The following is a 25,730-nucleotide window of genomic DNA, read 5'->3' as shown; positions in this document are numbered from 1 at the left end:
CTGGACTATGTATGGATGCGGCCAGCGGTCTAGCTCGGGAGTATCCCTTGATCTAAACTGTAAATGATCATTTCTTGTTCTGCGGATGTTTGAATTTTGGCACGGAATCGACTCGCGCTGTTGACTGCGGGGCATTTGACATCGCACAGAGGGGCCACGCGATTTACTCCCCAATTTTCACAACGTCAGTCTTGCGCTCCTAGAGACTACCACAGGGCGGCCTCATTAATTTGTCGCTGCTTCCTCTCAATCGCCAAACTTGTTTGTTCCTGTCACCATGGCCGAAGCCGCGGAGGCTGGTGAGTCGCCGTCTTTTCATTCCTGATTGCTCTGATGGACTTCCGCTTGATGTTTTTGCACCCGTTAGCGAAGGAGAAATACCTTGTTGTGTTCTAACATGTTGGCAGACTACAGCCTGAGCAATCCGGACACCTTGACAAAGTATGCTGTTTCAACCGCATTCTCTTCCGCTCTGACAGCCCGCTAGGTACAAGACCGCCGCAGGCATCTCGCACAAGGTCCTCGAAACCGTCTCATCATGGCTTGCCGACGGTGCCAAAATCGTTGAGCTCTGCGAGAAAGGCGACAAGTTGCTTGATGAGGAGGTTGCCAAAGTCTACAAGGGCAAGAAAGTCCTCAAGGGCATCGCTACTCCAACGACCATTTCCCCAGCATCACATGTCACCCCTTTCACCCCGCTCCACTCAGACGCAGAAGACGCAGCCTTGACAATCAGTGCTGGCGAGCTAGTCAAAATTCAGCTGGGCGCACAGATTGACGGGTTTGGAGCCATTGTGTGTGATACCGTGATTGTTCCAAAAGAAGCAGGGAAGGAAGCTGAGATCACGGGTCGCGATGCAGATGTCATGCTTGCAACATACTATGCCAATGAGCTGCTACTTCGGTTGATGGTTCCTCCGGGCTTACTCGCAAGCGGAACCGAGGAAGAGAAGAAAAAAGCTGCATCTGCACGAGCTCCTACCCACTCCCAGATCAGCTCTTTGGTCGAAAAGGTGGCCAAAGCCTACGACGTCAAAGTGGTCCAACAGACCACTTCCTGGCAGTTCGAGCGGAACGAGATCGAGGGCAAGAAGAAGCTCATTCTCTCTCCTTCCGACGGAACCAAGGGCGAGGGCACTCCAGAGGTTGGTGATGTCTTTGGCGTCGAGATCGGCATGAGTCTAGGATCCGGCAAGATCAAGGATCTCGACAAGCGTGCGACCCTGCTGCGAAAGACGGCGACAACCTACGGTCTCAAGCGACCGAGCTCTCGGCAGACCTTGTCCGAAATTGTCAAGAAATTCGGCAACTTCCCTTTCAGCTTGCGGCAACTTGACGACGAACGGGCCGGAAAGGTCGGAGTCGTTGAGAGTGTTCGTGCTGGCGTATTGCGCGAGTACAAGCCATCTGCGGAATCTGATGGATCGGCTGTGACCAGGCTTTTCACCACCATCGGTAAGTAACCTAGCCATTACGAAATATCGTTGCTAAGCACTACACAGCTATCACTAAAAATGGTATTACAAGACTAGCAGCGCCTCCGCCTCTGGACCTGTCAAAGGTAAAGTCCGACAAGAAGATCGAGGACGAAGAGATTCTGAAGATTCTCGAGCAACCACTGTCCAAGTCAACTGGAGCCAAGAAGAACAAGAAAAAGAAGAAGAAGGCAGCGAAGAAGGAGGAAGAGGACAGTGACGACGACAGCGACGAATAAGTTGCTGAGACGCCGTGTCGGTAACAATGTCGCGCTCTCGACAATAGAAACTGCAGGATGTGCAAGTGCCCTTGGCACCGAGACTGCTGGGGCATCAATTCCAGCCTTGGAAAAGGAGGCCAATCCCAATGATCCATACAAGAGCCAAACCAAGATCCCGAACTGAGAACATAGGGCGAAGGACCGCTCATGGAGAAGGGTATCTAACGCGAAAGCTTCTAGGGGCCTAAACACGCTGAAGCAGATAGAAATTCATCTCAAAACGTCGGGTCGCGCTGTAGCCTGGTCACCCGCGATTGACTGCCACAAGGAACACGGGAGATCGCAGCACAATGTTGCTCACAGCACAATCAATCAAATCGATCCGCTTTTGAGCTATTCTGGTCAGCCTTCTTCTCTAGAGTAGCTGTCTATAATTTTCTATGCGCAGGACTGTAGATATGGTGGTCCTGGCGGCGGATGATTGAAGGCGAAGTCCCGGGCCATAACAGCCAGGAGCCCAGCCTTGCCCCTTGACCCGCTCGCCTTCTAGCGCAGACCTGCGTCCCCAAGCCGCTTCCTTCCTCATTTCTAACCAACCCGTTGCATAGCATCTGCACTTGCCGTCGCGGCCTGCAACGAGCAATTGACCTCTGATCGAGGCAGTGTAAGTGGCGTTCTATCGTGTACATGTTTGTTGGTGGACTAATGCAATCAAGTGCGCGTTTGTGGAGGCGATGGCGACTCGCAGTCTGAGGAATCGCATGTCGAGCCGCGTTTCGTCTCCAGCGGTCACGGTCGACAACGATGGTCGCGACCGGCCGACCGAGACGGAAGCGGGCTCGAAGGAAGAAGTGGATGAGTCCGAATGGCGCGAGCCGCCTGTCCGCTCCCTTCCTCCCAGCTACAAGGACCACAAAGGACTCGAGCGTCTCGGAGTCCTGGAACTACAGCAACCGCTCGGCGTCCCTCCGTCGCAGAAGCTGCTGCAACGGCTCAAGCTGACCTTCAACCGACCATCGAATCGGGGCACGCCGCTACCAGACGATGAGGTGGGTTCGCACGGAATGGACAGCGAGGTTGCAGACACAGCCTCCCCAATGGATACCGAACCCCTGGCGAGAGAAACAGACCCAATACCCGTCTCGAGTCCTCCAAGAGGACGGCCATCGAATAGAGATGTGGCAGAAATGAGATCAGATCACCCCATGGACACGACGCCCTCGCCGTCCAAATCGACCTTTTCCACGACCCCGGCGCCGTCGGCCAGCGCTTTCAAGCCTACTTCGATACAAGAACACCTCCGCCAGGAACGTGTACAGAGCTACGTCAACAGAGCTGTCGCAGAGGCTCAAGAGCGAGGAGACTGGGGATTGGTGCCTGGGCTCGAGAAAATACGACGAAACGCCAACGATAAGCGCGAGCTATGGGTAGTGCTTGAAGCCATCGCTCACCAAAGTCCTACCCCGGAGCAATTGCACATCTTCAAGAAATTCATCAAGCGAGGAATCAAAAAGCACCGACGCAATTCGGCTCACTCCTCCAGTGCGATTTCTCAGAGTGTTATGGGTGACAGCACCAGTTTCGGGCCAGGGGCATATCTGCCCTCTTCACTACCCGGTGATGAACCATCCACTTTTACGTCCCCTTTCAGGATGCGGCCTTCTCTGTCCTCGCAGATGCATCCGTCGTCCAAATCAAATCCTACCTCTCCTTCATCGCGACGAGCTAAAATGGATGCTACGGTCAGTCGCAGCCCTGGTCCCAAAGGCCGTGGCAAAAGTCCTCGGCAACGGCCTTCACGCAGCAATTCGACTACCTCATCGCTTTCATCGGCCAAATCCATTCCCGAAGAATTGGCACCGCCAGGACTGGTTGAGGAGGAGGCTGGCGGTGATGAGCGAGGCGTCAGATCTGGAAGGCGCCAAGCGGGCGAGCGGCCCTCTGCAGCCACTGGCTCCAGATCCGCCCGTCTCGCCAACAATATTTCTTCCATCAACAACACCGACCCAAATTCGATTTTCAACTCATCCGCCAACAAAATCATCTCGGACAAGCTCAACAAGTCGCAGCAAGCTCGGGAAGAAGCTGAACAGGAGCAGGCTGATGTCGACAAGAGGCGCAAGCGACTTTTAAGGGAGAGCGAGGTTGACTACAACTACATTCCTCGCCCTGTCGTCAACGAGCGCCATCAACTACCGTCTTATCTCGACGACGAGTATCCAGCCAACACCCTTGAGGACGGTGACTACCCTCGCCCGCCAGTTGTTCATCCGGAGCCCGCCAAACCGCACAAGGTGCCGACGCTGCGAATTGGTACCAGAGCTGGCGACAAGGTCTTGATGAACGGCACTGCGCGAAAGCGAGCCTATGATGAATTTTTTGAAGATGACGATGATTCTTCCGAGGCTCTCACTCCGCTCTCCTCGTCGCCCGCTCCACCATTTGCACCACCTCCGCCTCCCGGAGCTGATCAGTCCAGGGCGGCGACGCCTCGAGCCTCTACCCGCAGCCAGGGTCCGGTGGCGAAAGTCGCACGCAAATCAGCACGTGTGATGGTATCGTGAGTAACACTTCCGTTGGTTATTTCTTGCTTTGTTTGAGGTGTGGTAAGGTATTAGGAGAGTGAGGCAAGCAACGTGGCCAAAATATCTACGTGCTTCTTTTAGGCACCAAGCCTAAACCCCACCCGCTTAATTCCCAACCACGCGCGCCATCACAGGAACACCTTGTCCATATTACCATCTCTGCCTCACACGCGTGCTGATACAATGATTTACAGACCCAACAAACCGAAGAACGGAGGCATCACGGCGGGATTCACGCGTGCGGGGCCTCGGCGAGCTGCTGCGCTCGGCAATGGGGCGGACTCGTCGCAAGAGGTAAGACAAACGCCCTCTCTGATCCACCTTCACCATTGGCTCTCGTCTTCACCAACTGTCATGTTTCGCTTCCCGTTGCTTCTGCTTCCCCCTTCCTTGCTTTTCCAACCCAGTCTGTCATCCATAGACCACCTCATGCCCCATTCTACTGAGGCCGCAACTGACATTCTGGTTTTTCAGGACAACGACGAGTTCTGTGCGTCATGTGGCGGCGAGGGCAAACTACTATGCTGCGATGGTTGTACTAACAGTTTTCATCATGCATGTCTCGAGCCGCCACTTGATCCAGAGGAAGAGGTTATCGGCGAGTGGTTCTGCCCACAATGTCAAGCAAAACGTACCAAGGACGAAGGAGATTCCAAAGCCATGTTTGGCAAAGCCCTGCGTTCACTGGACCACGTCATTCCCAGGGCTTTCATATTACCCGATGGCATTCGGGACTACTTCGAAGGCGTGCGCACTGGCGAAGAGGGCGAATATGCAGAGTTTGGTCAGCCTCGCATCAACAATCCACCCAAGATGAACCGTGCTGGATTCATCGAAGAGCCAAACTACAAAGAGCCTCGCGATGCCAAAGGCAAGCTCAACATTTGCAAAGGATGTGGGCTCGGAACCAATGGGAAGGACCTGGTACCCTGTGACTATTGCGATGCCAAATGGCATCTTGACTGCGTCAATCCTCCACTAGCGATCCCACCTCGCCGACGAGCCGGTGACAAACCCAATGCTAGCTGGCGGTGTCCTTTGCATATCGAGCAAGACCTCGTTGGTCTTGGAAGGCAAGCAGAGGCTGCTCCTGGCGATCTTGGTGGACAGCCTCGCCTGCGCAGGCCCAAGAACGCAAAGCCCTTGGATGTTGACTTTCCTCGTGGCTTTCGCAACAACGGTGTTATCGAAGTCGAGCTCGCCCCAGATGGCCCTGCCATCAGAGAAATTGATATGGAGGGTAGCATTTATCGACTACCCGAACAGGCTATCCGGCTCGATTTCATCGACCGCGTCAAGAAGAGTTGGTATGAGGATAAGACTTACCCTGACACCGCTAACGGTCGCCGTCCTCCGCGCTTCACTACCCGCGACTACCGGCCTACGGGTGGAACCGTCCTTCATGCACCTATGCAGACGACCATCACAATCAAGGAGCCAGAGTTTTACAAGGGATCCCAAGCACTGTCCATTGTCGAGACGGCAAAAGCCAATGCCGCTTTGCGCCGCAAGACGTTGCCGGAACAGCAGGCCATATTAAACCTCAGCATGATGGCTCGCGCAGAAGAGGATCATGTTTATGGCGATGCTCTTGCCGACCTAACGAACGCCCTCATAGCCGAGGTGCCCGAGCGCGCCGAGCAAATGTTTATTCGCGACGAGCGCTCTCAACTACAGCGTTTGCAAAATCTGGTTGAGCGCCGCCTCCGTATCCTGGATGGTCGCGACGATGCTGTACCACATTCTGTTTCAGAGGCCCGGCAGAAGGACGCCAGCCGCTACAGCAAGACTGTCCGCCGTGACAGCGCTCCCATGCCTGGCATGTTGCCGAACGGCTCAACTACCAAAGGTCTTCGAGAACTCCAACCTGCACCTCAAGGTTCTTTCACACCACTCTCTTTCAGCCCTTCCGACCTAGGGGCCCCCATGCTCAATGGTCAAGGCCAATATGCGCCTCCTCTCTCGCAGTCTCCTTACGCCGGACCAGCCCCACCAAATCCTGGGCAGCCTTCCTACCCTTTCCCTGTCGCCACCCGGAGTGGCACCTTCGCAGTCGAAAACTGGGCTTCCCCCGCCAGTGCTGCGCCAGCGCCTGTAGTCTTCAATCAATGGCAACCACCTCAGCCAGCAGTTGCATCGCCCGTCAAATCACCCATTTCACAACCAAACCAGTTTGCTTTCGTACAGAATCAAATAGTGAACCCTCAAGTCGGCGTCCCGCCACCTCTACCAAGCCATCAAAATACCCAAATGCCTGCAACGAACCCGCAGGAGGGCTCTGTACCGTCTGCCCACGGCCCAAGTCCTCCGCCTCCCAACGCTCAATCTATACAACGGCAAACCTCGATTGCGTCTACATCTGCCACTAGCATTATGAGCGGTGCCGGTGGCCGTAGAGGCTCCCAGACCAACGTCTGGGCTGCGAGCAGCAATCCCCCAAGACCAGCCAGCTCCCACGCCAATGCAGTTCCCACAACGAATAATGCGCCGGCATCGCCTGGCGACGCCTCAGCAGGAGAGGTACATGGGGCCTCACCTGTTTCGGGCGAGCAGCTGCAGACCCTAGAGTCAGCGACGCAGGAAAAGGAGCCACTCTGGCGCACGGACCATGAGACTGAAAGTCATAGCGATGTTTGGGTCAAGCGCGAGCACGAGCGCGAGAAGAACGTACTAGATCCGGCGTTGTTTTGCGATGGCACTACTGATGCTCCGCTTGAAGGAATGCATGACGAGGCCGAAACTGGCGACAAGCCTCAACAACATACCGAGACGGCGGCCGTGCATGGCGATGACGATGTAGAAATGGACGATCCTCCTGAGAATATCGCTTCAGAGGGATGGCAGCACCGAGGCCAGAGTCGGAGTCGGAGTCGGACTCCCCAGCAAAGTCGAAGTCGAAGTCGAAGCCATAGCCAACACCCTGATTCCCAGCCAATTGATGGGGAAGCGGTAGAACTGTAAAGGTAGAGACTTAAGGTCAGGTTGGGGAGAGAGGATCTTCTTGTTTGCGTTTTTGGGGCATTTCCAACCAAGCAAGACAAGGCGTTCACGGAAGGGGCATGCGGGACTTTTTCGACCGGTGGCAATCCTGGCGTGAAGTATCATGAGGGAAAGGATATGCACAATTCTCCGGCATGTTGTTATCGTATCTATCTTCTGTGCGTGTGTGTCTTTGTGTGAGAAGACGGGGTTGCATAGCTGGTGGTGCGTGCGTGCGTGCGTGTGTCTTTGGTCGGTCTGTATGAATATGAGGAGGGACTTTTGCATTTCTGACTGGTTGTTTGGCTGGTTGGCGGTAGATGGCATGAATACGCGAGAGAGGAGATGGGGAGGAGATCTTTATCTCTGTGTGAAAGAGCGGACTGGGGAGGGGGATATGCCAGAGGGGGCGGCAGGGGGAAAACGAAACTAGAAATTGAGACCGCGTGTCATGGGGACGCTGAGAGGGTGGCAGTATCTGCACCATAGTGGTAGGGAATCTAAGCCTCCGCACAGGTGAATGCAACAATGTCCGGACCAACGAAAGTATGGAGTGTCAGGCCGAATATGGTTGATGCATTATGATTGCGAGTTTCTTCACTTACACGAAAGGGGTGCAGCGTAGTGATGCCATCTAGCAGTGACCACCACGTACTCAGCCCGGTACGGAAGTGCTGTCGGATAAGAGGATGGGACCAAACACATTGGATTGCCTGGATGACGGATTCATGGATTGTTCTGTATAACACTCTCCCCATACCGCCATATTCATCTCCTATTCCCCCCAACTACCCATGACGATGAAAAGCGCCCTTCCAAAAGCTGCGCTGAAGCATTAAACATACACGAAAGTGCCCAAGTCGCTCAGAAGCTTTTGTACTTTCCTCTTTCCCTGCTGCTCGGATGCGTCCGCGACAGCCATCAACGTCCATCGGTATGGCTCTGCCGTTTCAGATTCCACGGCGAAGCGTGATGATCTAGACTTAGTTGAAGTTGCATGCCGCAGAGCTCATAGAGCAGAGCCTTGTCGCGAGTTCGGGCTGGACACCATTTTCTGCTCGGGATGACCCTCAGGCACCGAACGCTCTTTCGGGATATTGGCTTCGTCATCTGGCTTTATATTAACATTATTCCTTCGCGTTCATTTAAGGCAACTTACAGTAGAAGGTCTCATCGGGTGTCCGCCCTCTCAGGTATGCTGGCTCGGAGCCCCGAACGTAGATGTCCTCAAACAGGACTTGAGGTGTGGTTGGTGGCACGTCCATTGCCTCAGCCTCTTGAACCTCCTTGTCAACATCCTCGCGTGCCTTCTTGTCCAGGGATTTCAGCTCATCTTCGCTGCAGACGCCCCAATCTAGGATCTTTTGCTTGAGGCCAGCAATAGGGTCGTTCGTGCTGCGCATGCGCTGAATCTCTTCACGGGTACGGTACGTAGTTCCAGGGTCTGACATGGAGTGACCACCATAGCGGTACGTGACGTATTCCAGAACCAGAGGACCCTTCTCTTCGACAGTGTATTGGCGACCGTACTGTACTGCAGCCTTGACAGCCAGGACGTCCATGGCGTTGATCTTCAAGCCAGGGATGTATTGGCCGCGTTTGTAGTATTCGGTCAGAGCGGAAGATCGAGCGGCGGATGTACCCATTCCGTATTTGTTGTTCTCACACCCGAAAAGGATGGGCAGGTTCCATAGCTTGGCCATGTTGAAGGCCTCGAAGACCTGGCCCTGGTTGGAAGCACCATCGCCGTAGAGCGCAAGCGTGGTGGTCTTGCTGCCAGTATATTGGTGGGCAAAAGCGATGCCGGCGCCTACGGGCACTTGCGCACCGACGATACCGTTGCCACCGTAGAAATTCTTCGCAAACATGTGCATGGAGCCACCCTTACCGTAGGCTATACCTTCGCGGCGACCAAGCAGCTCGCCGATGATGGACCGGACAGTGCCGCCGCGCATGAGAGCAAAGCCGTGGCATCGGTAAGCGGTGATAATGGCGTCGTCGGGAGTGATGGCGTGTTCGATGCCGACAGCGACGGCCTCTTGACCCGTAGAAAGATGGCAGAAACCGCGAATCTTTTTTTCTTTGTAGAGACGATCGGCGGCCATTTCCATACGGCTGCAGGAATTGTTAGACACGTTGTGCGCTGAGCTGGAGAAGGTATCCGAGGTCTGGGACGTACCGAACAGCAACCATATCATAGTACATCTTCTTTAGTTCTCTCTTGGTGGTATCGAGAGTATAAGGAGGAGGGTCGAGCTCGTAGGTCTCGAAGGATTCGTCTGAGAGCTTGACGGGGAATGGCGCATCATCGTCCTATTTCACCACCATCATCAGCAAGTCATTCTTGGCTAGCAGGGCAGCCTTTATCGTACATCTGGGACATCATCCTTCTCAGCATGCGAGCTAGCAGCATCGGTGGTAACAGTCCTCCGGGCGGCGACATAGGCTTGTCTCCGAGAGACAGCAGCCAGGCCGAAGCTGCGGATGCAAGCCCTCGACAACATCTTGACAGGTCGTAGAGCAGAGCAGAGGAGAAGGCAAGGGGAGAAGGAAGTGAAATGGGAGATGCAGACAAATGTTGAGAGGCAGTGGCTGCGGAGCTCAATGGAGCAGTCGCGAGCAGACTCCCAACGCTTGCTTGGCGACAATTGAACGGTGGATCGGGGAGACCACACGATTCAACGCCTACATGGCTTCGGAGCAGGGTATACCACGGTGCGTGCAGTGCTTCAACGACTCATGGTTCGAATTACTTTCATTAATGCTGACTGATTGCCCTGCAGCCTCGGGGACAAGCCTCGTCCCCTCTGCTGAAGCCCATACTCCCTGGCCGTGGTGGCTCAGAAATGGATCTCGTGGCTAGACACAGCTTGCTGCCGCGCTTCGTGTTGCCTCTTCCATTCGTTTCGAGACGACACGACTTTTCCAGCTCCTAAGATAAGTCGTCATATGTGAGTGGCGGCTTCCTCCCTTGCGGCGGCGAAGTATGTACTGCCATCCCCACCTGAGTCCAGTAGTCCTCCTCGGTCTTGGTATCATACGGTTCTCGTAATGGATCCAAGGGGAAGGCATACAATACGCTAGGTGAAAGAGCCTTGCTTGTGCTGCTCTCTCGCCTTACCCCAGCCAATCTTTCAGGCAACCCAACTCTAGCAAGCTCACCCGTGGGTCGGGGGTCCTCCTAGTACTGCCCCGGCTGGACCATTCCTGGTTGTGTGCCATACGCCCCCATACTCATTCCACCGTGGCCCAGAGTCTGCTGGACCTGTTGCCCTACCTGAGCTCGACCTTGAGCCTGATAGTTGTTGAGATCGTTGAACCAAGGATGTAACAGCGCCTCTTGGGCACTGATTCGATTCTCGGGGCGTAATTGCAAGAGCTTGCTTAGCAGGTCCAAGCCCAGCTGATCAACCTGAGGTAGCAGAATGTGCAGTTGTTGGGTGGCGTACGAAGGAAAGTTGGATTTGTATTCGGGAAGTTGTGAAATCCCGGGCCAGGTTCGCTCGGATGGGGTACCCATGAGCCTGAAAATTTTCTGGAGCTGGTCTTCGTTGGTGGTGCCGGGAAATAGTGGGCGTCCGGTATACATCTCAGCCATGATACAACCAGCGGACCAAATATCAATGCTTGTGTTGTAGGTTCTTGAACCCAGGAGAACATCGGGGGCGCGGTACCAGAGGGTTACAACCTCATTGGAAAAGGTATTCACAGGGATTCCAAACGCTCTGGCCAAACCGAAGTCAGCCAACTTCAATTGACCCTTGATGCTGATGAGCAGATTCTGGGGCTTGAGATCGCGATGCAACACTCTGTTCTCGTGGCAGAAAGCCGTGCCCCGTAACAGATCCTGCATGAAGCGTTTGATGGTGACATGGTCGAGCTGACCACGGTCGCCGCGCGAGTCCATGAACTTCTTGAGGTCCTTGTCCATATACTCGAAAACCAGCATAAGCTTGTTCTCCGTATGAATAACATCGTGGAGGGTGACAATGTTCTCGTGCTTCAGTTCCTTCATAAGGCTGATCTCGCGGATGGCAGTCGAAGGGGTGCCTTCTTCGGAATCAAGGTGGATCTCTTTGAGGGCAACAAGCTCGCCGGTCTGGCGGTTGCGACCCTTGTAGACGGTGGCATAGGTGCCTTCGCCCAGCTAGAGGCTGTCAGTTGGCCGGACATATTACTGTGTTATTTTCGATCTCACCTTCTCGAGCTGCTGGAATGAGCTGGGATGTCGTCGATTGTCCATGACCTTCGGATTGTTCTTCAGTGTCTCCTGCGCCCACGTCTTGCCCGGAGGCGGGACTCGCGAATGCTGGTAGAGGACGGTGCCTGGCGAAGTGACTCGATCAAGGAACGACTGGACGGTAGGACGTTGGAGGGGTTGCTGAGACTGGGCGGTGGACTGGGCGTACTGCGTGGAATGTTGGTTGTTATGCGACGAAGTAGTGGAAGAAACAGAACTACGATGAGGCAAAGGCTTGGACATGACAAAGCCCGAAAAATAACATCTGATCAGCTTCAGATCATCGCGGAATATGGAACTCGCTAATATTGATGGTGCTCCAGTTGTAGTGAGGGCGTGCATCAATACCGCCACAGGAATAGGCAGAAGAGCGGCAATCCGGGCGGGGCCTACACCAAGTGGGGGTGCACCTAAGAGCGCCGTTTCAGGTGCGCTTCCCCGCGCCTGGACCTTGAGTCATTCACTGGTTCAGCTAGACGCCTTACTATGAATACATGGAAATAGGCGTCGTCCTGAGATAGCAGTCAAATGTGAACCAGAGAGTGGCATATCTACTTTATTATTTGTCTCAGATGTATGTACGCTGACTGGCGAGCAAGCCGCCAGCGGCCTCTCGACCGCCCGTACCTACCAGATCCCTATCGATCGATCTGTGTTGCTGGCTTGCGCCACATGCGTGTAATGGGATGGACCATTCAGACAGACTCTTTTTCTGCCACTGCTGCTATGCAAAATCGTCCAGCACCATGAACATCGAGCTGACGCTTGGTTCTGTAACGACAAGGGTATCTTCTTGCTTTGCCATAATTAGGGAAATCATTCAATATATCAGTCGGTCACTCGCTAAAAAGACTTCATTCAAGGCTAACATGGTTAACTTTTGGTTGAACGCCGCGTCCATTTCAAGTCATGCTGGCGTCATTCGTGTCGTTCGTTGTTCTCGTCGTCTCGAATATTGAGGGTCAGAAGTGAAAGCTAAGCAGCGTTCGGCCGGCGTGCTGCGCCTGCGGTGGCCATCGCCGCTGCCGCCGACTCACTCATGGTGCGTCGTCGTTGTTCGAAGACTGGTCGTTGTGCGTGTGCGATCAGCAGTTTGAAGCTCGATGCCCGCATCTTGCATTCTTGCAACACCTTCTTCTCCGAGAAGATGCTGCGTGAGAGGTCTCCGTTTGGTATTACGCCGGCCTCGTAGCAGTGCTGCCACCAATTGCGCGCTGTTTTGGACACCATTCTTCCAATCTGCGCATCAGCGCTTTCTGATGGATCAGCCACCAGCTCGCTGAGAGAGAAATTTTGACCTCGTTGACTGTGTCGGCTAGTCAGACGAGTAGGGTCACCAGGTCGACGTGCGTAGGAACCACCACTTGACCGTGACGAGGTGGATGAATCAGTCGATCCTGGTGGACGCCCTACCACTGGCACGCCCACCACACATCGGCTGAGTCCAGTAAAGCCTCGTCCGCCGAGAAGAGACTGGAAGCTGTCGATCGTGGGCTTGAGGTTGACATTGGGATCTTTAGTAGCCATACGCATCTTGAGCTCTCTGACAGCCCGCCGCGTCTGTACCCCCATGTTAACAAAATCGAAGTCCAGTAACATCACCTCGATGTGACCGCCGGGCATCAGGCTGCGTCGACACTCGCTGATGATGTTCTTCAGCTTTGCCTCTGACATTGCGGGTGGGAACCGTAATACGATGACCGAAAAGAAAGCGCTCTGGAATGGAAAACGCTCAGAAAAGGTGGCGATTTCGGCTCGGCGATGGTTTGTTGGCAGGTGCCCGAGCGATTGTGGGCTACCAGATTTCTTGTATTGCGATGTTTCCTTGAGATCGTAGACGACCGCCTTGACTGCCTCGTAGGTTACCGCACAGTAGATCGACCAGTCCTCGTTCCCGAGACCGTCAATCACAAGCACGTTGCGGTCCGGCAGGGTTTGGATCTCGTCCTGAGCAGGAGAGAACAGAACCCGTCCAAACGACAACCACCGAGACACCTCCAACGAGGCGTAATGCAACTCAGACTGTTTGGCTGGGTCTTTGGCTCGTCCGGCAACGTCTAGCAGTATAGCGTTGTCCTGGTGGGTGCGTTCCGCTTCCGGTTCTTCCACCAGCGCTGGTGCTGTGAGTGTGGACCGTGCAGCGGTTGAAGCACTCAATCTTTCCGAGAGCCTCATGCTGTCCCGTGGCTCACTGTAGTCTTTGAGAAATTCACGCATCGAGAACGGCGAGGATGGATCGTAGGAAGAATGTAACGCTGAAACAATGCGCGACCGTCGTAATCTGATCTCCTCACTCACCGACTTATCGGCCGTCAGCAAAGGCAAAGGAAAGATAACCGGTGGTGTGCCTCGCGTTGCGAGCGGCAAGTCCGTCATTGCTCTCCGACCTTCTGGGAAAGGCATCTTGCCCCTGGATGTAGGTCTGATAACCGGACGACCTGTGAGAGGAGAACAGCTTGATGTTTCAACGAGCGGACGCAGCGGTTGCTTAGCCTGAGTCTCTGGTGACTTGGATCCTGGGGACCTCGATGGCGACATGACGTGATCGATAATGTCATCGAACTCATTCCACACATCTTCCTCAGCATACACCGACGGCTGTCGCACCACTGGCATATAGGACTGAGCTTGCATCTCATACGTCGTTGGAATGATGCCTGGTCCCATCACACTGATCATGCCCGCTGACGAGCTCGATGTTGACACATCAGAGCTGTGCATGGACGAAACCTTCACTAGGTCTGAGGTGAATGGCTCTGGCAAGCTGACTTGAGCAGGACGAGAGTGAGCCGGAGCGCTTGAGGGCTTTGCACTCGGATTTCCAACCTCAAAGAACGGACGGCTTGGCAATGTCTCGGTATGAATCTGTAGCTGGGGTGGCTCCTCCCATGACAGACGAGGGTCGTGGCTATATCCCGCAGGGTGTTGTAGTGGGTGACCTCTCGCGAATGGCTGAGAGAAAGATTGCCGACTTGGCTTGTGCTGTCTTTCGCTCCTGCTGACAACCTTTGGGATGCGGCCGACCTGCGCTAGTCGTGGCTGTCGAGGTCCTGCTTCTAGTGGTGAGGGTTCGAGCGGCTCTACCTGCTGCATCGATTGGTCAACAGAGCTCCAGATAGGAGGCGCTGGCAGAAGGATCGACTCTGTGTTACGCGAAGCCTTTGCTCGGTCCTCATGTTCTTCTGGCGATGGACTGTATGATGGGTTCGCAGCCTCAGACATGTATTCGCCAATCTGTTGAGGTCCTGTGCCCTCGCTTTCCGATTCCAGCATAGCATAGTATGGTATTGAGCGAGGAGCAGGACCCGTAGCAATACTGACAGCCATTTCTGGCTCCGATGATGGCATCATGATCGGTTCTTGCACGATCATGCCCTGCGGTCGTGCTCGAAACGGATTCCACCAGCGTCTGCGGGCTTTCTTCTCCTTCAAAAGACCTGGATCGATGTACACATGCTCGCTTGCTGGCAACGATAACGCAGCCGAAGACGGCATTGTTGAGGACAAGCTGGTATCATAGCTGTTGATACCAGGCTGCGCCTGGAGGTCGTCCGTGCGGATTGGAGCCGGCAGTCGCAAGGGCTCTGATCCTGTGGGGAATCGTTGAGATCGCCGCAGAGCAAGACGAGGGACTGGCCCATCTCTACCCGGGCTATTTGTTGCATTACTAAGAGGAGATCGTACTCGACGGTCGTAATGGCATGGCGGATCATCTGGTGCTGGCGAGGGCGTCGTCTCTCTGAGATCGGGTGATGTCAAGTATCCGCGATCAGAACTTGGGTTGTCCGTGGCCACGCTCGTCTGTGAGCCTCCTCGCAAAACGACTGGGTTCAGCCTTGGAACCGCGAATTCGTCCAGATCTGATTGACTCGTCCGCCTAGAGCTGGAGCTCGCTTTGCGAGAATGGGAGAAGAGCGGCAGCCTTCGCGTGCTGCTCTGGGATCTCTCACTTTCACTACTTGTTCCGGATGGCTCGGTCGATTGCTTTCTACCTCTCTTGGCGTATTTACCATAACCTTCGTGACCGGTGCCGGCGGAAGGACCTCGTCGTTGAAGCTTCTTGGGGCTTTTGTCGGCATCAGTGGAAGAGATGCTTCGCTGGCCAAAGATACGAAGTTTCGAAAACTTGCCGAGACGAGCTGGGGAACGCGCCCTTTTCTCTCCAGCGAGGCCCCGCTCGGTGTCTGACTGTGCCGTACTGGAGGACACCACTACCCGATGAGGCGTAACGTCTTCGAAGCCTGATTCGAGCAACTGTCGGTGTTGCGCCGAGAACGCAGCTTTGTGCGTGTTGACAGTTGTAGGTCTGCTATCTCCAAGATCGAAGGTACCACTGCGGCTCGGGCGGGTAGGCACATTCCGAATGGAGTCTTGCAAATTTTCATGGGTGGTGAAAGCAGAGAAATCATCGATGCGATCCTCCCGACGCAATTGCGGCGCTCTGGGACTTCCGTGACGGTCGGCGGAGGAGGGTGCAGTGGACGGTCGAGTCGGCGGCCCAGATGGTGCAGCTCTGGATAGTGTGTCGTCGATACTTGTGTTCGTACTCCGTCCACCTGTGCTAGGCCTCTTGACCGATGAAGTTCGAGGTGGAGGCGTTGGCGGAGGGCTGTGGAGAATGCTTTTTTTGCGGGACGGGCCCCGAGATTCTGTTGATCGGGTCTCGTTCTCCACAACCGCCGAAGCACCAGACTGTGGAGGTGGCGGCGGTCGTGGAATTGATGGCAGCTTCGGCAGCCTTGACCGAGGCGGGTTAGGTACTGGCACCGTTTTTGATTTCTTCTCGGGGGTCCGCATGCCGTAAGAGGATGTTAACGCTGGGGATGCAGAAGACCAAGATACTGGCGTGGTCGTAGCGGTGCCTGCGCTCCATGGCGCTGGCGACTCCGTGAAGCGTGTCGATGGGCTGCTGATTGTGCTCACTGAAGGCGGAGGCGCATGTTGATATGGCTTAGAAGTGTGGCTGGCAAGAGCCTGCAGTTCTGGGACCAGCCGTGGCGGTAAGTTCGGCGAGCGTTGTTTCCTTCCAACCTCCGGCATTGCTACACCCAGAACTGTATCATTGGCGGAATCAAGAGTCGCAGAGGCAGAGGCGAAGGCGTCGTGTTTGTGTCTTGGCTGCGACGAAACGTCGAATACTAGGGGAACGTCCTCTGGAGCAGATTTCGTCTGAACAAGCGCTGGCCGAGGCTGTCCAGAAAGCGCTGGAAATGGAGCTCTGTTCGGAGATAATGTCGATGACTGTGGTGTTGCGCGTCCTGATGTCGACCTTGGTAGCGCCGATGCCCGGGGGCGAACAGGTGCTGAACTCGTCGCTAAAGGAGGCGATGGATTGGCCTGAGGAGACGACGGCAAACCTGGTCGTCTGGTCCTCGAGGGTAGTTTTTGAGTGTCGATTAAGGGCCGAGTCGGTGGAATTCTTCGTGCAACGGAGGCATTAAAGGCGGATGAAGCATCTTGCTGGGGCTGTGTTGCTGAATGTCTGTACGACATGGTCGAGGACCGCCAGCGTCCTCCTGATAATCAAACCAAGAACTGCAGAGACGCGCTACCACTTGCTCCAACATTACTAGCCAAGTGAACATGCAACGTCTCCCAGTACGATATGCAATGGAATATTGGGGATGAGCAGGATGCAGGACGAGATTGAGTATGACTCGGATGTTGGTAGGGTTTGGTCGAATGGATCCGAAAGACGCAACTGTGGCACATGAAACAAGGCAGACCCAACCAAAAACAGATTGCGCATATGTCGAGTGATGCAGAAGTGCTGCAGGTTTCGAGCGGCTTAGACAGAAGCCAGTCTTGCTCAACGGTGCATGGGCGGCGTTTGACGCCACTGCCAGTCGGAACAGCCGATGGGGGCGAAGACAGCGGCACGTGAAGAGAGCGGCTCGCCACAGGCAGCCGATGAGCAAGTGGAAAGCGAAAGCGAAAGTCGTATAGGAGGGATAATCCTGGTTTTTGAGTCTTTCGGTATGAAAGACGGATGAAGACCTCGTAGCGCGTTGTCAGTAGTGGGTAGATGGGTAATCTCGTCCAGAGAAGACTGCGGCGGATGACATATGGGGCTAGGACACTGCAATAGGTAGAGGCCGCTCACGCCACGAAGTCAAACAAGACAGGCACTCAGGTCAGCCTGGGAAGGTAAATCCAGAGCGACCGGCGTCAGGTCGTATGCATGAGGATGGTAGTCTATAGTAGGGGATTGAATAGCGGTTGGAGAAGCCAACAGACAGGCGGGGGCTTGGTCGCTCCAATGCCAACGTGACTTGGGAATCTCGTGATATGACAGGCATATGTACGCTGCCTATCGATGAGGGATCTTACAACATGATGGAGCACTATTGTGGCGACCTCCGGACGGAGCGAAGCGGCACAGCATGGTCGTGATGTTCGCCCAAACGTGGAACAGGGCTGGCTAGGGCTGGCCACAGTGGAATCAATGGTGACTTCGTAACTTGCCCAAAGCCTGGGGGCCGACTGCGTTGTGGGTTGAGTAGTGGTTAGAAGCTGAAATCGCCTGGTCCAGTCATTCGAGGTGGGACGTTCTGTGGTGGCTTGTGCCTCTATAGTGGCGATCCACCCGGAGCGTTGAGCTGTTGTTCAAGCGTGGATGTCCCCAGTTGGTTTTAGGGACCAGCCGCACCAGGAGACGCTACCGTTAGCCGCGTCATTGGCGGCTGTCGCCTATGGAGTCTGCAACAAGACACAGCCAGCCTTGCGCCTAAACATGAAAAAAACAAGGCTCGCCTCGCTTCATGCTCAGCCGCACTGATGGCCGCCCCGAGAGTAGAAAATGCCAGCTGAAAGGCCCATTGTTTCGACCACGTGTCAATCGTGCATAAGTCAGTCTAGCTATCAAACATTTGCCTGTCAACTTTTGAAGTCTGGGGCAGTACAGCAATAGTCCCGACGTGAGGTTTTCTTCTGTCAACGATCCCTGATCTGGCCGCCAGGAGGCTATCGGGGAACCCCTCCCAACCATTAGCCTGCCGCAGCGCCGCGCGTTACGAAAAGAAGTCACCATGTGAGAAAAGGTGCGATTCCGGTCCTTTCGTGACCTGATTGGCTGAAGTAAAGCTGTGTTTGAGCCAATGAACAAACGGATTTACATGGCAGCATTTTAGACGAGAGTAGATGGGCAAGTCTCGTCTATGCTTGCCAGATCGACCCTGAGGGAGCAGCCACCTGAGCGGCAGGATGCGTGGGCCGGAGCATTCCCCCCGGTCCTAATGCTCGATATTTTCCGGACATCACAACTTTGCTGCGACAGTAGGCACCCGTCGCCGCCCACCCTCCTAGGCCCATGCTCTTTTCTTCCCTGTAGTCCAGGCCTATGATCACTGTGACGAGGGTCTCGTAGTGCATCTTGCGCCTGTCACATGACGAGTTGGGCGAGATACATTAGACTGCACGGCCGCCCCAAGGTCGCAGAGAACTTGATTCTAGGAGGTGGTCTGCAGTCGGAGTTGAACGACGTGAACCGGCGCTTGATCGTGATGATCCCTCTGTTCGTGCATACGAGACGCCTCTGCGGTGGGAGATGCAGACCATCAGCTGCGGCACTTTTATCCGTAGAGCCCGTCCCATTCCTCTTCATCATCTTCAGGGGCGGCTTTCTTCCTGATTTCTTCCAGCTGTTTCTGCTTGCGTTCCCGGACACGCTTAGCGAGATCCACTCGATCGAGTGGACATGTGCCATTGAGCAACAGCCATGGGCGCACACACTCGAGATCGAAGATGTGGCTTGGATGACATGGTAGCCGCACCAGTAACGGGTGAGGGTCCTCGACGAAAGCATTGCCGCAGATGGGACAGTCTGCGTCTTTCTTGACTTTCTTGATGTTGACTCTTTCTAAAGCCGCGATGTATTCTTCATCGACGCCTTTGACTTCCGTAGGCGGTCGCTCGGCCGAGGCCATGAGCGTCTCGATCATCTCATCCATCAAATCAGTGTCTGCATTATCATTGTCCCGCTGCATCACCCGGAAAGCGTCCGCCAGTGATCGGAATGCTGCAGACACATCGCCTGGCACAGGCACGGCTCCTTCGCGAGTACGCTCTTCTGGACTATCGGGTGTGATCTCTGACATGAGGCTGAAAAACGAGGACAGGTCTGGCCGACGAGGTGCTTCCTGGCCATGGTCTTTCGCATCGGTAGCATGTTCGGCTATTGCATGGTTAGTGATACAGTCAATCACCAGGGTTTGAATTTATGTACTCTCGTAGCTTGTCATTTTGGGTCTCGAGACTGTAGAATACACGGCAGCACAAAAGTCCACGTACTGGACGAGGCAGAAATAGCCAAAGCGCTCAGGCACAGCACGATGGCGCGGCGGGTGATAGCGGGGTCCCAACGGAGGAAAGAGTGTTCGCTACTCAGGCTGCCCTAGTATTGTCGGACTTGGGTCTCGTCAGTTGAAGCATAGATGCAAGCGACTTCTCTTCAAGAATTGCGTACAAACAACAAGCATTCTACCGGGTGCGCGAAGCTGCGTTGTCTGGCGCGATATTCCTGCGGTCGGCAAATAGTCGGCAAACGTGGTGGCCAAATCAGGCAACTCCAACGGAGCGCGCTGCCTTCTTAAACCGACGACACGTCTTGTTTGTTCTTTCTCACTGTGACAGCATGGCTTTACACCTGTGATAGCTGGCTCTTGCTCGAGCTGCTGTTCACCTGTGCAGAGATGTTGATGCCGCCTGATCGATGAGTCCATTCTACGTACGATCGTGCCGATGGCGGCTTCAGAATGGGACGAAATCGCCCGTGTGGGAGTGCCGCCGAGCACTATCAACAATATCCACAATATCCCTTCGCCTGCAACAGCTGTGATATTCGATGACAGTCAGGAGCTGATCTGGCTCGGCACCAACGATGGCCGGGTCGTGTCGTATCATGGACCTGAAGTACGAAAATACACATCCGTTCGCGCCCATATCGACGAAGGCAAAGTCCACCAGCTCTTACCCCATGAAAGAGGCATCCTTTCGATTTCGACAACCAGTGTCCATCTAATCAATCGGCGTGGTCCTGCGCTATGGCATATCAGCCACCCGCAGATGATCAATTTGCGCTGCATGTGCATCACCAACAATCCCAATCACTTGCTCGTGGCCGGCACTCAATCACTCTTCTTCATCATCGATATTGAGAAGGGCTCTATCGTCTCCCAGCATCCGTCTAGGGCGAAATATACTATGCTCAAGAAAGGCCGCCAAATCTGCGCTGCCTCTGACAACGGCGAAGTTGACGTTCTAAGCGTCAGCGACTTTTCCGTTTTAGCTACCTGGAAAGCACACAATAGTGCTGTCAACGATATGGACACCAAAGGCGACTACCTAGTTACCTGTGGCTTCTCCGTTCGCCATCTTGGGGCTCCAGTGGTTGATCCTCTGGCCAAAGTCTACGATCTCAAGACGCTAATATCTCTGCCTCCGATCCCGTTTCAGGCTGGTGCAGCTTACGTTCGTTTGCATCCAAAGCTACAAACGACAAGCTTTGTCACCTCGCAAACCGGCCAGATGCAGGTCTTGGACCTTATGAATCCGTTGAACATTACACTCAAACAAGCCAGCGTACAATTCATCCTTGGTCTAGAAATCTCCTCCTCTGGCGACGCGCTGTTGTTCAATGACTCGAGTGGCTTCATCTACTTGTGGGGGCCGCCCACCACATTTCGTTTCAACAACATGAGTAGAGAAACTCGTTTTGCAGATCCTAGCCCTCCGCAACCTCCACGTGTCGACTGGAGTGACAGCCCGCTCAGCGCTGTTGGCCTGTCGTATTACTCAGAACGGCTTCTCAGCGCATGGCCAAGTCACATGCTCTCCGAACTTGGATCGCCTCCGACCCCAGTCGACCCGGCACTGTTACCGTATCTCCAACCTGCGGAGCTTGGCCATTTTGCCCCAAATATTAATCGCAAAGGCCGAAGGTACCAAACGGAGAATACCAGGCTTGGTACTGCGCCTACCATTATAGCTGCACCCAAGTTTCTTAGCGAGAAAAGTCGACAAGCGGCTAGCGAAGGAGATATAGCTGCGGCCAGCACAATGGACGCGCTGAACGGCCTAGCGCTCAATGGGCGTGTTCAGACCGAAGAAGACCGAATGTTGAAATACAACAAAGTTGAGATCAAGTATAGTCGCTTTGGTGTCGACGATTTCGACTTCTCATTCTTCAACAAGACTCAGTACTCTGGCTTAGAGACGCACATTGCAAACTCTTACATTAACTCGCTGCTCCAGTTGTACAAGTTCGTTCCATTGCTGAGGAATGTCGCGATACAGCATGCGGCTACAGCATGTGTGTGGCCAAACTGCCTGCTGTGCGAATTCGGCTTTCTCTTTGATATGCTGGAGAAGGCTTCTGGCCAGAATTGTCAAGCCACCAATCTGCTACGTGCGTTCGGTGCCTCAAGAGGGGCAGCCAGTATGAATCTCTTCGAATCATCGGCAACAGCTGCAAGCCTTCCCTTGTCGAACCTGATTCAGTCGGTCAATCGCTTCTTCCTGAAACAGATGGCGGATGACTATGAAAAAATCGCTGGCAGCAAAGATGGAATCGACGAAATTTTGTCAACTACCTCGTTTGAGGTTATTAGATGTATGTTCTGCAACGGTGAGACAACAAAACAGTCGACCACGTACTTGCATGACCTGGCGTACATGCCAACAGATGTCAAGCACCATCGACCCCACATGTTCAGATTTGCACAAGTGCTGAAGAACAGCATCGAGCGCGAGACTAAGAGTCGTGCTTGGTGTAACAGATGCCGGCGCTATCAGCAACTCGCTATTCGCAAAACCATTCGCCAGCTGCCATATGTGCTGATCCTCAATACCATGATCCTCAACCCTGCTGCCCGTCAACTGTGGGAGACAGCGGGGTGGCTGCCTCAAGAAATTGGATTGCAGATAGGTGACCGTATCCAGTGCTATGAGGGCTCCGACCTTCAGCTACACATCAGGAATAAAACTCCAGGCCTGATGGTGTACGAGCTAGTCGGATATGTTGCCGACGTTGACACGGATGACCGCCGACAGCCTCATCTCGTTAGCATCATCAATACTGAGGTATCGGCCAAGAAGGACGGCGTCAATCTCGCGCAGAAAGCGCCCCAAAATTGGCACTTGTTCAACGACTTTCTGGTCGACAAAGTTGAAGCACGAGAAGCTTTGCATTTCAATAAGACATGGAAGATGCCAAGTGTGGTTTGCTACCAAGTAAAGAGTGCCCACGGCAAGATCGACGAGACCTGGCGCTCTATGATGGACACTTCCCTCCTCTACCACCCGTACAGCATCAATCGGGTTCAACAGTCACCAAAGTGCCACATCCTCCAGTCAGATGAAACGCCACAAGCAGGCACTCACATCGCTCTGGACACGGAATTCGTCGAGCTCGAGAAAGCTGAGATCAACGTCAAAGCGGATGGTAGTCACGAAACTATCAGACCTGCCCGGAACGGCTTGGCTCGCGTCAGTGTGCTCCGTGGGAGTGGCGAGGTTGAGGGGCTGACGTTTATTGACGACTACATAACTATTAGCGAGCCGATTGTTGATTACAAGACGCAATATTCTGGCATCAAGCCCGGTGACTTGGACATCTCGAATTCGACCCACAATCTGGTACCACTAAAGGTTGCGTACAAGAAGCTATGGGTTCTACTGAACCTGGGCTGCATCTTCGTCGGCCACGGTCTGACGTCGGACTTTCGAAAGGCCAACATTCATGTACCAAAGCCACAGCAAGTCGACACTCAATGGCTGTATCTCGTTCCTGGCAAAAACCGACGCCTCTCACTGCGTTATCTGGCCTGGGCGGTTTTCGGGGAATACATCCAGGAAGAAACCTTTGATGAGACACAGAGCGAGGGGCACGACAGCATTGAAGACGCGCATATGGCGCTAAGACTTTGGCGTAAGTTCCAGGAGTCCGAGATCAAAGGCGAGGCCGAGCAGATGATCGAGGAAATTTATCGGAAAGGCTCGCGCTTTGGCTGGAAGCCGCCTCTCAGAAGTGGTGAGAGAAACTTGGCAGCAGATGGTGGCGTGAACAGTACGTTTGCCAGCGGGAGGAATACGCCGGAGATTGGCGGTAGCGCAATGCCTGGTACCCCAGGAACAGGACCCCGGGTGCAGAATGGGATGCTATCTCCTTACAGAGGTGGGACGGTTGGCATCGAGAATGGAGTGGGAACAAAGATTGGGGAAAGCCCATTGCGGTGAGGCACACACTCAGGGCCACAGCCTAGGTCGACAAGTACTTGAATACACAACAGGAAACATTACATTGCATCGAGTCTGCAGACTCTCCCTAAGTCGCCTAGATCGAGGATGTCCTTGCCCTAGAAGCAGACGTTGTGGTGGGCATTGGGCAGCCTGTTTAGATCCGGGAGGGCTCGGTGCAATCCTCACGGCAGGTGGCCTACAGGGTAGCACAATTGTTTACGACTTCAGCGTGATAGCGAGCGCCAGATCATTCATTATTACGGAATAGTAGGAGGCGTTCATGGCGAAAAATACCTACGATGATTGACGGACGCAAATAGAACTGCAAGGTACCCGGCGCTGCAGAAGACTTCGCCAAGGTCCCGGGTGCTGGGGGCGGCTGCCGCTCTCGCCGGTTACTCCGCCTACTCCGCCACGCAACGAACCCCATGAGGAAGCGATCGAGTGGCCACCGAGTCTCCTGTCTCGTATGCCCGTCTCAGTTGTTGTCGCAGATTCGGCGATCCGAGCCTCAATCCTGCGCTCTTGTCATTGCAGTTGCTCTTTCACTCCCTTCAATCGCTCTTTCATCCGCCTTGTGTACCAATTCCAAAGTGCCTCTGTCAATTCAAAGCTGGCTTTGTTGAATGCTCATCCACAATTAGCAGTACTTGGTACCTAGACATCATTCGCTTCCATCGGTCGCCGCGGCAGGCGTTCTATCTACACGACTTACTTCTCTTAACACACACACAACAACCATCATGGGCGCTCGAACAAGACCGTCCGCCTATGTGCCGCCGTTGCCCTTCCATGCCGTTCGCGCATTGACCTTCGTTTCTGTAATAATCGTTGGCGGGGTTCTGGCCTCCTTCTGTGTCCAACTCACACAAGATGATTTCAAGTTACCATGGACGTTCCTCGTCGTATGTCTATCTGGCCTCCGAACCCCCACACTCTGACTGACGTGCTCTAGATGCTCCTTGCTGACGCTGTCTTGCTTCTGTCTCTCATGGTCGGCACCGTCCTCTACTTCTGTGTCCACCTCTCCCCACTTCTCAACATGATCATGAACATACCTATCCTCCTCTTGTGGACGGTTGGCCTTGGTCTTCTTATCTGGAACATGTACGGTACACTCGGCCACTCCTGCACTGCCGCCAACTGGGGCAATGAGGATGGTATCATGATCTGCCACCAATACAAGGCGTTTTTTGCGTTCGTCGTCATCGGCTGGCTGTGTCAAATCGCGCTGATCATCCTGGATGTACGTGCCCGCCGGACTCAGTCTGCTCTCGGCAGGTACAACAAAATGCGCGACAGCCAGGATCTCAAGATGGATCCGCTACACAGCCGGGAATCAAGTGTACATGATTTGCCGATGGGAACAGGCCTGGATGGTGCCGCGCAGAGAATGCATAGCCAACAAGATCAGCAACAGATGGGTTTTGTGCAGAGAACCGAGAGCCGGCGGGTTCCCAGCAGGCAGAGCAGCTTTTACAGCACCGCGGCGCCAACATACACGACAGAGCCGACCTATCAGAATACACCTTACACATCTAACCAGGATGGCTACCAGGCATACAATCCGACTCCGAGATTTGATCCAGCGTATTCAGCTGGGCATAATGTCCATTCTATGCAGGATTTTGGCTACCAGGCGCCTGCGCAGCAGACGCAGTACGATAACTACTACAGTCGAAGGTAGCATGTCTGTTTAAAAAGTTGTGAGCGTTCATCGAAAACATGTTTGCAGGACAGCGAGGCATTACATAGAATCACTAAATGTAGACTGAATGTATTCTCAGAGGTTATGAAAGGGAAGAGTACTGGTCTATCACCATGCAGCGACTAGGCTATCGTGCAAAACAGATATATGACACGAATGGTACGCGAGCATTCTAGTGATCCTCGCCATCAGTCTCTGCTTAAACCTGGTTCCTAATCACAAGTAGTCTACCGCTGACCTGTTGCAACATCCAATGCCAAGCATTCTCATCGACTTCGCTCTATC

General features: G+C 54.1%; 8 protein-coding genes across 8 annotated transcripts; 4 read left to right on the top strand and 4 right to left on the bottom strand.

The window, feature by feature from the left end:
* Positions 1-277: 277 nt before the first annotated feature.
* On the top strand, positions 278-1,714 carry HMPREF1541_05818 (DNA-binding protein, 42 kDa; the record flags this gene model as incomplete). The annotated part of the gene is made up of 4 exons (XM_008720155.1): positions 278-299; positions 408-441; positions 488-1,455; positions 1,503-1,714. The coding sequence occupies 4 exons, from the start codon at positions 278-280 to the stop codon at positions 1,712-1,714; spliced, it is 1,236 nt and encodes a 411-aa protein (XP_008718377.1).
* A 716-nt stretch (positions 1,715-2,430) lies between these two features.
* On the top strand, positions 2,431-7,242 carry HMPREF1541_05817 (uncharacterized protein; the record flags this gene model as incomplete). The annotated part of the gene is made up of 3 exons (XM_008720154.1): positions 2,431-4,256; positions 4,476-4,575; positions 4,756-7,242. 3 exons carry the CDS (start codon positions 2,431-2,433, stop codon positions 7,240-7,242), a joined length of 4,413 nt encoding a protein of 1,470 aa, XP_008718376.1.
* A 1,163-nt stretch (positions 7,243-8,405) lies between these two features.
* HMPREF1541_05816 (pyruvate dehydrogenase (acetyl-transferring) E1 component, alpha subunit) lies at positions 8,406-9,764 on the bottom strand (the record flags this gene model as incomplete). Its single annotated transcript, XM_008720153.1, has 3 exons — positions 8,406-9,375; positions 9,440-9,573; positions 9,633-9,764. 3 exons carry the CDS (start codon positions 9,762-9,764, stop codon positions 8,406-8,408), a joined length of 1,236 nt encoding a protein of 411 aa, XP_008718375.1.
* Positions 9,765-10,441: 677 nt separating this feature from the next.
* On the bottom strand, positions 10,442-11,743 carry HMPREF1541_05815 (serine/threonine-protein kinase pef1; the record flags this gene model as incomplete). Its single annotated transcript, XM_008720152.1, has 2 exons — positions 10,442-11,407; positions 11,459-11,743. 2 exons carry the CDS (start codon positions 11,741-11,743, stop codon positions 10,442-10,444), a joined length of 1,251 nt encoding a protein of 416 aa, XP_008718374.1.
* Positions 11,744-12,475: 732 nt separating this feature from the next.
* On the bottom strand, positions 12,476-16,540 carry HMPREF1541_05814 (uncharacterized protein; the record flags this gene model as incomplete). The annotated part of the gene is made up of 1 exon (XM_008720151.1): positions 12,476-16,540. The coding sequence occupies one exon, from the start codon at positions 16,538-16,540 to the stop codon at positions 12,476-12,478; it is 4,065 nt and encodes a 1,354-aa protein (XP_008718373.1).
* A 2,531-nt stretch (positions 16,541-19,071) lies between these two features.
* HMPREF1541_05813 (uncharacterized protein) lies at positions 19,072-19,740 on the bottom strand (the record flags this gene model as incomplete). The annotated part of the gene is made up of 2 exons (XM_008720150.1): positions 19,072-19,673; positions 19,725-19,740. 2 exons carry the CDS (start codon positions 19,738-19,740, stop codon positions 19,072-19,074), a joined length of 618 nt encoding a protein of 205 aa, XP_008718372.1.
* A 499-nt stretch (positions 19,741-20,239) lies between these two features.
* HMPREF1541_05812 (uncharacterized protein) lies at positions 20,240-23,734 on the top strand (the record flags this gene model as incomplete). The annotated part of the gene is made up of 1 exon (XM_008720149.1): positions 20,240-23,734. One exon carries the CDS (start codon positions 20,240-20,242, stop codon positions 23,732-23,734), a length of 3,495 nt encoding a protein of 1,164 aa, XP_008718371.1.
* Positions 23,735-24,480: 746 nt separating this feature from the next.
* On the top strand, positions 24,481-25,424 carry HMPREF1541_05811 (uncharacterized protein; the record flags this gene model as incomplete). Its single annotated transcript, XM_008720148.1, has 2 exons — positions 24,481-24,642; positions 24,693-25,424. The coding sequence occupies 2 exons, from the start codon at positions 24,481-24,483 to the stop codon at positions 25,422-25,424; spliced, it is 894 nt and encodes a 297-aa protein (XP_008718370.1).
* Positions 25,425-25,730: the final 306 nt, after the last annotated feature.

The sequence above is a fragment of the Cyphellophora europaea genome, assembly GCF_000365145.1.
Source record: "Cyphellophora europaea CBS 101466 unplaced genomic scaffold supercont1.5, whole genome shotgun sequence".
In the NCBI taxonomy this organism is placed as follows: Eukaryota; Fungi; Ascomycota; class Eurotiomycetes; order Chaetothyriales; family Cyphellophoraceae; genus Cyphellophora; species Cyphellophora europaea.
This window is presented reverse-complemented; position numbering and strand designations above follow the sequence as displayed.